General features: G+C 33.8%; 1 protein-coding gene across 1 annotated transcript; it reads left to right on the top strand.

Annotated features, from left to right (window-relative positions):
• Positions 1-3,809: 3,809 nt before the first annotated feature.
• On the top strand, positions 3,810-5,285 carry LOC107459488 (uncharacterized). Its single transcript, XM_016077713.1, has one exon. It carries the CDS (start codon positions 3,810-3,812, stop codon positions 5,283-5,285), a length of 1,476 nt encoding a protein of 491 aa, XP_015933199.1.
• The last annotated feature ends 5,456 nt before the right edge of the window (positions 5,286-10,741 follow it).

The following is a 10,741-nucleotide window of genomic DNA, read 5'->3' as shown; positions in this document are numbered from 1 at the left end:
TTATTTACTAGTGATTCTACAAACATTTCATGATAATTGAAAATCTTTAAGAATAAAAATATAAAAAAATTAATTTATTTAGAATGAAAGTAATGTGATTAAGGGTAATTTACTTGGATGTGATTAAAAAATAATTGAATACGATGTATAGTAAAAAATTGATATTATTGAAGGATAAAATTAAAATTTATTTCTATATATCATTTTTGTCCTTAATGTTTCCATCCTATTTAAGTTCTTAATGTTTCAAAATTATCTCAACTTTGTCCTGCCATCAATTCTGTTAACGGATCTCTAATAACAGGACAAAATGTTAGAGTTTTAAATAAGACGATTGAAATATTAGAGGACATACAACTTTAAAACTTACTTCAAATATTAGAGACAAAAATAATCCTTTACTCTTAATATAAATTATAATTATAATGCATTTTTTTGGCAAAACTTTAGTAGGTGACGTGGATATTCATTTATGATCATGATTTTGACTCGTGTTTACTTTAAAATCATATTAGAATCCGTATGCTTAGTGAAGTTCGATTAATGATTTACACAGCACAAGCACCCCTTGATGTTTTCCCCCTTTCTATCTTTTTCTGAGTTTGTTAGAATATAATAATTCCTCATTATTGATCCATTATTACTGAACCATCATCATGATGATTCCATCTTCATCCTTCATAACATGCAATCAACTTCAATCGCGACTAGAACATGGACACATGCATGGTGCATATGAAAGTGATGGTTTTTTTTTTATGGTAACACTAGACTTTGTTTGATTGATGTATACGATAAGATATAAACACAAAAATACAGACATTAAAAATATGGATATAAAATATTTATATTTATATATTGTGTTTGACAAAAATAAAAAACAAGACACGTATTTAAAAAATATTGAATTATCTTTTATTTAACCACAAATTTTATCACTATTAATGTACATCCATTATTTTAAATACTGTATGTCATTACTATTGATTTTTTATTTTTTTAATATTTTTTATTTCTTTCAATATCATCTTACATTATCATTTAAATATTAAATATATAATTTTTTTTTTAAAATAAAAAACTAAAACTCAGAATTTATTAAAGATTAATCAAAAATTAAATAAATAAAAAAATTAAATGTATAATATTTTTTTTTAAAAAATAAAAGAATAAATTTGGTTGTAAAAATTAAAAGAAGAAGAGAAAAAAGAAAGGTTTGGAGAGATAAAAAGATAAATTTTAAAAATTGAATAAGAATAAAAGAATAAAAAAACAGTGTCTCATAAATTATATCACAGTGTCTTGCCAAATTAAAAATACACAAATTTAATATTTCTGTGTTCATTCGTATCCTCCCTTATTTTTAAAAAATCTGCCTCTCACTAAATCAAACGACATGTATCATCGTATTTATGAACATCAACCAAATACTACCCTAAAGATGACATATATAAAAGTGATACAATTGATTTCATGTATGTTTGTTTATGAATATTTTCTCATTATTATGCCATTTTGAAGCAATTAAACTCTCTTCTAACTTTAAGGGGAGAAATCATGAGAGATCAATAATAAAGAGTAAGAACTTCTTATACTAGTTAGTTGTATTAGGAGAGTTCTAACTAACTGAATCCAGCTAAGTATCTAACGTTTCTAACTGCCTAACAAACTCTATCATGAAATTAGTCCACATGGTTAAATATCCGAACACCTAAAATATCTTAACGCTAAGTGCTTCAACTACGTGAATACAAAGAAAATTGTCTATTGTATATTAGTAATTTCAATATAAAAATAACTCTAATAAATGTTCTTAAAATTGTATACCGTTCAATATTAAAATATGCGTCATTTAACTAATTAATAATAACAATAAAATCTATTATATATTGATAATTTGAAAGGAAAAGAATCACTGATATATCTATTGTTAAAATAATTCTATGTCGATCTTACAATATTAGAATGTATGTTCATATGAATAGATGACATTGTAGATATGCTAATTTTCACTTTACTTAAATTAATAATTCTTTCGACAAAGAAAAAGCAATTAGATAATAAGATATGTAATCGAATCTTAACTCTCATTTAAAATATCAGCTTCAACAAAGTTTGATTCTAACATATTAAAAACATGAAAAGAAAAATTAAAGCAAAAGTTAAGCTCAATCTCCTTCTAATACATGCTTGATGATCCTTTATTATCTAGTTTTCACACCCTAAGTTAATCTTGAAATCTACTACTTCTACTACTATCATAAAGGGTTGAGCTGTTGAGGTATTAATTTATGCGTACAAATTTTTATAAATATAAATATAAATTATATTGATTCATATGTTTAAATTCTGAAATATAAATATAAATTATGTATTTTTATATGTAAATTTTTGGGTAAATTACTCAACTAAATCAATGAGTGAATAAAATTACACCAATCAGCTGAAAGCAAAATCGGTTTATGAATCAACCAGAGTGGCATTTCTATGTAGTTCGAATTAGGTTAATTCGAGCTTCACACCCACTAATTCGAATCAACTTGATTCGCATTACACACACGCAATCTAAAGTAATTCTAATTGGGGTGATTCGAATTACTCAATCTATAATTCGAATGATACTGTTTCGAATTATACAGGGCCAGACATATATAAATATGGTGTGAACGTGAATTGATCTCATTAGAGTGAGAAAATGGTTAGTAAGGAGAGTTTTGTAGTGTTGGTTCATCATAGAGAATCATTAAGAGGAAAATACGGTCTGGTGTGAAGTTCACTGATAAGGATCCTCTCAGTATTTTTATCAGGCCTACGACGAGCTATGATGACTTTGTGAATTCTATACTACAGAAACTTGGTCTGCAAGGCGTGAAACAGGTTCAGAAATTATTCTATCGCATTCTGATCTCAGTGCTGCCAGAAATTGTGAAGTACGATTGTTTCACAATAGGGAGTGATGAGGAATTGTAGGTCCTGTTTCATTGTCGTCGGCAGTTTCCCGAAGTTAGGACACCTGAGCTATTGGCGAAGTTGGTGATGTGGTATCTAGCTCGAGGGATTCAAACCGGAATACCCACACTATAGGCACGGTAGCCGATTCTAGCTCCAGACCTATTGGTGCACCTTCATCCGTCCCTGTGAATGAACCTTCGGACAAACCTGTCGCCTCCCCGTCGTTCGCTGTTGATCTCAACTGTAGTGGAGGCGGAGAGGTTGGTATCGTGGATAGGGTGCCGACTTCTTTACAGTGTGCGGCACCGGCTGGTCTGGGTGATGCATTGCTGGATGATATTGACGATGATGATGTGGAGCCGGATATCATTACTGATGATAGTGGCGATGAGATCACAGCGAGTAATCCAGTTGGGGCTGAAGGTGGTTCTAGCTCTGGGACACAGCAGTACCCTCCGCACTTTTCATCTTTGGACTTGGATGCCATGAGACAGGAGGGGGTTCCTGGGGAACCTACTGGATTTGGTGCGAGAGATGCCCAGGGGTCTGGTGGTCTCACAGAGTTTTAGAGTGGCCAGTAGTTTCCGAAAAAAGATGAGGCTGTGTTAAGTGTGAAGACGTATAGCATCTGACGCGGGGTAGAGTACAAAGTGGTGGAGTCTGACTATCGTTGGTATGTAGAAAAGTGTTCTGAGTTTGGGAATGGGTGCACATGGTTGATTAGGCTAAGTCTTCGGCAGCGCAAAGGTATTTGGGAGGTAAAATGGTACAACGAACCTCATACGTATCTTGCGACGTCCATCTCTAGCAACCACAGAAGTTTGGATTATCATGTGATCTCGGCATTTATCATGCCAATGGTTATAGCTGATGCATCCATCAACATCAAGGTGCTTCTGAATGCGACGGCGGCACACTTTGGGTTTAGGCCGACTTATAAGAGGGTTTGGTTGGCGAAGCAGAAGGCCCTCGCCCACATCTATGGTGATTGGGATGAGTCATATAACGAGCTGCCGCGGTGGGAGTTAGGAGTGCAGTTGACGATGCCAGGTAGTGTTGCAGTCCTTAGGACGAGTCCTGTCCGAGTTGGGGACCAGGTCGACGGCTCGCAAGCCTATTTTCACCGGCTTTTCTGGACGTTTCCACCATGTATTGAGGCATTCCGGCATTGCAAGCCGTTGGTGAGTATTGACGGCACCCACTTGTATGGTAAGTATGGGGGTATGTTGCTCGTCGCGATTGCACAGGACGGGAACTCCAACATCCTGCCTATTGCATTTGCACTCGTGAAGGGTAAGAATGCGGAGTCCTGGTCGTTCTTTCTTTCCCATCTCCGACAACACGTGACCCCACAACCGGGTCTCCTGGTTATATCAGATAGGCACAACGAGATCAAGGCTACGCTTGAGGCTCCTGATGGAGGATGGCTACCTCCTGCTACATACCATATATTCTGTATTCGACATGTGGCAGCAAATTCCGCCCTGACATTCAAGGACAAGGACGCAAGTAGGCTTCTTGTGAATGCAGCTTATGCAAAGACTGAGGTGGAATTCGATTACTGGTTTGATATTCTGCGGTCTGAAGACCTTGCCATGTGTGAGTGGGCGAACAGAATTGAGTATTCATTGTGGACTCAGCATCGGGATGAGGGTAGGAGATTCGAACACATGGCGACAAATATCTCCGAGTGTGTTAATTCAATCTTGAAGGGGGTCAGGAATCTTCCGGTGTGTTCGCTGGTGAAGGCTACTTATGGGAAGTTGGCAGAGCTATTCGTTCGCAAGGGGAGAGAGGCAGAGGCCCAGCTAGGAACTGGACAGCAATTCACTCAACATCTGGTGAAGTGTATAGAGGCCAATCTGAAGACGGCGATGTGCTTCACGGTGACTTTGTACGACAGAGATAACTCGGAGTTCACCGTCTCGGAAACAACTCCTACTGGTTCGTTCTCACTTGGTAGCTACAGAGTGTCACTCGGGAGTCAGACATGTGACTGCGGATATTTTCAGACACTTTATTACCCGTGTCCTCATGCCTTGGCATGCTGTGCCTATTCACGGCTTACTTGGCAGTCGTATGTCCACCAGGTGTATCATCTTAGCTCAGTGTTCAGTGTGTACCAGATGGGGTTCACACCTCCCATTTTCGAAGAGTTTTGGCCACTGTACGATGGGCCGACAGTGATACCGGACCCCACCAAGAGGCATGCAAGTGAGGGACGTCCTAGGTCCACCAGGATCCGAACTACTATGGACGAGGCTAATCCGAACAGGTCGAAGACATGCGGTCTTTGTAGGAAACCAGGACACACACGCCGGAGTTGTCCATAGGGCGGAGGAGCAAGGCGCACTGGGGGAGATGAGTAGATGTTGTGTTAGATGAATTACTATCTTTTTAGCACTTTAGTATTTAGATTTCCTTGTTTTAGTTTGGTACTTGAAGGACCTGGATCTGCCATAACATCAAACTGAAAAACATGATCTGTCCGGCTCTCCCAATAAAGGTGCCAGAGCTGCAAGCTGTAGGGGAACCAATGATCACCACCTCTGTCGTCCTTCGACATTAAGAAGTCGATGTTCAGGGCGGGCTGGGGGTGGGGCTATACTCCACCGAACTGCGGTAGCACCCGATCTATCTGGTGTCACTCTATGACGGCAAAATATATCAATGCCATCACATACCGTCATATCACCGTATGCCGAGGCTCCAATACCTCCGGATGCACAACCTGAAGAACGTCTAGAGAGCTATACGGCATCCAAATAAACTGCGAATACATAACGTATATAAACAAACAAATAAGCTACTTAATCCAACTTCAAAAAAAAAAGATTTCGTACTAATCTTTTCGTTAATGACCCCGGCTATATGGGCTACTCCATCCAAACGATAAAGTCTGTCGGGATTATCCCCCATGGGCTGAATATCCTATTCAAGCCTTTGTTGGAGTCGTTTTGGGTCGTTTTTTCTGGGATTTGGTGGGGTATGCTATTAGAAAAGTGGTTCGAATGAGGTTGGTTCGAACTCCTTTTATAGTCGAAGCATGAGTAATTCGAAACACCCTAATTCGAATTACTACTAGAACCAAAAATTGAGTAATTCGAATCACTCAATTCGAATTACTTTGGATTGCGTGTGTATAATTTGAATCACCCTTATTCGAATTAGTGTGTGTGTAATTTGAATCAAGTTAATTCAAATTAGTGGTTGTATGCGTGTGTATAATTCGAATCAGACTGATTCGAATTACATAGAGTGTGAAATTCGAATTAACCTAATTCAAACTATATAAAAATGCCACTCTAGTTAATTCATAAACCGGTTTTATTTTTGGCTAATTGGTGTAATTTTATTCACTCATTGACTTAGTTAAGTGATTTATCCTAAATTTTTTGTAAATATAAATATAAATTACAAATTATTGTTGGATAATTACTGATCTAAATAAATAGTAATATTTATTTCTATCATATCTTTGTTGTTTCTCTTTTAACTATATACGCACATATAATTATTTTCCACTAACAATCACATATATCACATGTATATGATACAAAATTAACTGCCACTATTATTTTATAACTATAAAAAATGTAAAACATTTTTTTTTTTTAAAAGAACTAGATGGCCGAAGTAATACCTATATCAAGACGTTAGTTTTAATAATAGTATTAGCCATTTCTATGTTTATACCGACTAATGTCACCTTTACTTTAACTAGCAAGAGTTTATATTTTAGAAAGTGGTTAAAAATTAATTTCACAGTAAAACGAATATTAAAATAAGGGGTAAAGTATATTTTTTTTCTTGAAATTTGATAAAAAATTTAAAAATACCTTTAAGTTTTATTTTGTTTCAATTTTGTTTCATAAATTTTCGATTTGTATCAAATATACTCCAATGGCTAAATTTTTAAAAAATTTAAGACCAATATAACAATAATGCATGAAAATTATGTTTGATTTACTTGTGTTTAGGGTTGTTCTTATGAAATTGTTGTTGAATTGGTCTTAAATTTTTTGAAAAATTAGCCGTTAGGGGTATATTTGATACAAATCGAAAACTTTTAGGATAAAATTAAAACAAAATAAAAAATATAAAGATTTAGTTAATATGTATTTTAAAATATATATTAAGATTATTAATTAAAAAATTATTATTATGAAAAATATGCAAAATTTAAATTTCAATATATTTATTAATAAAACTAAAATTCTTTATTAATAATAATTTTAGAATATATGTTAACTAAACTCATATATTAAAACAATAAAACTAACTTTATAATTATGAGGTAATTGGTTTGGTGTTTCAAGTTTCTATAAACAACATCAACCGATTCTTCACGGTAGGTCCAATTTTTTGAAAAGAAAAAGAAAAAACAATTCCATGTACTGATTGATGTAAACCTTGGTTAGAGAAATTTCGCACATGTATGTTACTTGATAAGGGTAATTTGTAGTTGCATACGAATCATAAAAAGTCTCCATTTAGAGTGTGTGTTTTTGTTTTTTTTTTTTTAATGTCGTTTATTATTAAAAACTTAAAACATTTGTTTTTTTCAAAAAATTCTTTTTATATTTTAAATAACATCTTTAGAGTATTTTTTTAAAAAACAAATTAAGTTATTATTTAAAAGAAATAGTGTAGTTTGCACACAACTATGAGATAATTAGTGGCCTACACACCAATGAGCTTGCCATTATTATAAATAATCAAAGTTGCTAAATGCTTCGTTTGAGATTAAGAATAATATTTACTGAAGGCATGAGGTCAAGAAATAAATAAATAATTGGGGATGACTTCTTTTCCCTATTTAAATTCCTAAGCACATCTACTTTTTAAAAAGTAACTTAATCATCATCATGATTGATTTGGTCATTATAATCCGGTGGATATAAACTATAATTCAAAGATTAGATTTGATCTGTTCTTATAAGTCGGTCACGTAAATTATAGCTCGGCCACTTATAAATTTAAAACACAGTAATTCGTGATCCATCTGTATAAGTCGGCCGCTTGTGCTATAACTTGGCCACGTACAACAAATTCAAAAAGAGAATAGTTACTTGTTTATAATTCTAAAAAGACCTTTTCAAAGAAGCCACCAAATAATTCTCTGCGAGATTCTCGGACCGTATCCATGCCTCATATCTCAGAATGAGAAAAACATACCACAATCAAGTCATATACAAATCTTATATAAACGGAACCAAGTAAACATAGTAGGATAAGTACACAGAGAACTCTCCCTTTTATTTTCTCTTTCAAAGAAAACTAGAAAAACTCTTTCTAACTTGAGCGTTGGAGTCTCTTTGCAGGTCCCAACCTCCTCCGGTGTTCTTCAACGGCTGAAGTATAGCTTGGCGTCTGTGCTCTTAGGACAGAAAACTCCATACACATAGAAGAAGGAGTTATACCTCGACACCAGAAAGAGTTATACCTCGACTTAGATTAATGGATAAGAACATTTGGCGCCCACTGTGGGGCTGAGTTTACTTAACCTCACTATCATTTTTTCTACCTAATTATTTATCCTATTTTCAAGTTATAATCAATAGCGAAGAGTAAAATAATCCACCTCCTCCTCCTTCCACTGAGGCCAAGCTATTAGCTATTAATGAGTCGCTATGAACAAAAGTTTAGCAGATGGCCAAATTATTAAACCAGAAACAAAAATAACCAAAGCAACGAAGAGGAGCAGAAAAATCCTAGTAATGATAACGACTATACCTCGAAAGCTAAAGCCGCGGTGATAGGACATCCAAAGCTCATCAGACGAGATGCATACATTTTGTGGCAATACTCTAACAAGTACATGGAATATCTTTTTCTTAAAGGTTTATTACAGCTAAGTTCATATGTCGAAACACGATTATGTGTTCTCTTTCATTAATAAAATATATTAATTTTTTTACTTTTAATTTTTTCTATTAATCTTCCTAATTGATCTATAAGCCATTCAATCCATGATCACATCAAAACCGAACTATACTCCAATTTCTGAATGCACAAGATACTAAGCTATCTATTATGTTCAATTATCCCTAATAACCGACCATAAAGATCAGATACTCAAGCTCAAGTACAACTCACACAAGTGATACTTTGATGCAATCATTCAATTTCAAAATCAATCAATCAATCCGAGAATAAACTCGGCTATTAATCAATTCGAGAACAAAACTCGACTTTTTATCAATCCAAACAAACCGGCACCTATAATTCGGAATCACTTCAAACAAACTGAGAATTATAAGTTTGAATCAATCAAAACAAACCTACACCTATAAGTTGGTGTCAGTCCAACAAACAATCACCTATAAGTCGGCAGCATTCAAACAAACAATCACCTATAAACTCGTTCAAAAATATATTAAAATAAGCAACTTATTTTTCAATGACAAGCTTGTCCAATTTTATTTTTAAGATTATTGGTTAATCTTGGGGGCTAATCCTTATATATTCGAATTATAACACAATCGCATCTCTTCTACATCCTGCCGAGTTATAACTCAATTTTCATAAAAGCTCAACCTGTTTCTCTTAAAAATAAACAGGTCAAGTTTTGGGGTTATGATATGGTCATTATAACTCGACGGATATAAGCTATAATTCGGAGATTAGGTCTGATATGTCTTTATAAGTCAGCCATGTAAGCTATAACTTGGCCACTTGCAAATTCAAAATAGAGTAGTTTGTGATCCATCCGTATAAGTCGGCTGCATGTATTGTAACTCGGTCACGTGTAGCAAATCCAAAAAGAGAACGGTTACTTGCTGATAATCCTAAAAAGACCTTGTCAAAGAAGCCACCAAATGATTCTCTGCGAGAGAACATACCACAATCAAGTAATTTCTAACTTGAGCGTTGGAGTCTCTTTGCAGGTCCCAACCTCCTCCGGTGTTCCTCAACGGCTGAAGTATAGCTCGAGATTTCGGGAAAAAATCAAGCGAGAGAACATAAGATGAAAAGATACCACATCCAACTCAAAACCTTAAGGGTGTATGTGGTTCAAGTATTACTTTGTTACAAAGATTCCATTCCCATGAGAATTAAAGATAATCCAAAAATGATGATATTTTGATTCCCTGGAATCAAACTTATTTAGAAATAGCTTTCAAACTTTGAACCAAATATGGAAATATGATATTCCCATCTTAAAATTCTAAGAAATTATTTATAATTTCTCCAACCACACACACCTATAGGTATCAAGTTAATGGGTCTCTCATCTTATAAACTCCTTACTCTTCTTTACTTTTTTGATGTAGGACTAACTTTAACACTCCTCACACTTGCAACACTAACATTATTATACTAGCTACCTTCATTCAAGTTCCTCTGTTCTGAAAGATGTTATTCACATTTTTGGTGTAAAAAATAAAATGTCACTGTTAATTCAAATGTAAGACAAAAAAAAATGTATTAGTCATCTAGAATTTCTTTTTATATTATATTATTTTTTATTAATATTTTTATTATTCTTATATAACATAAATAACGCTAAATATAAATGTAATGATAAAAATTAAAGGTTAACTACTTTGTAAGATATTGTAATTTAATTTAATTTTTAATTTAACTTTTATAGTTTAAAAATTTGTAATAAATTTTTTAGACAAAAGTTTAAGAACCATCAATTTTAACTTATATTAATTAGTATTTTTAGTTAATAATCTAATATTTTTAGTCTACTAGTCTAATACTATCTTTTAGCACATGTTTTTAAATATTGCCAATAAACTGTTAGCCAAAAAAATAATTTATTTATCTAATTCTTTAT

This window comes from Arachis duranensis, chromosome 7, assembly GCF_000817695.3.
Source record: "Arachis duranensis cultivar V14167 chromosome 7, aradu.V14167.gnm2.J7QH, whole genome shotgun sequence".
In the NCBI taxonomy this organism is placed as follows: Eukaryota; Viridiplantae; Streptophyta; class Magnoliopsida; order Fabales; family Fabaceae; genus Arachis; species Arachis duranensis.
The sequence above is the reverse complement of the archived record's forward strand: the minus strand, read 5'-3'. Positions and strand labels throughout refer to the sequence as shown.

Coding starts and splice junctions, on each gene's coding strand:
- LOC107459488 (XM_016077713.1), top strand. CDS start 3,810: ATGGTTATAGCTGATGCATCCATCAACATCAAGGTGCTTCTGAATGCG.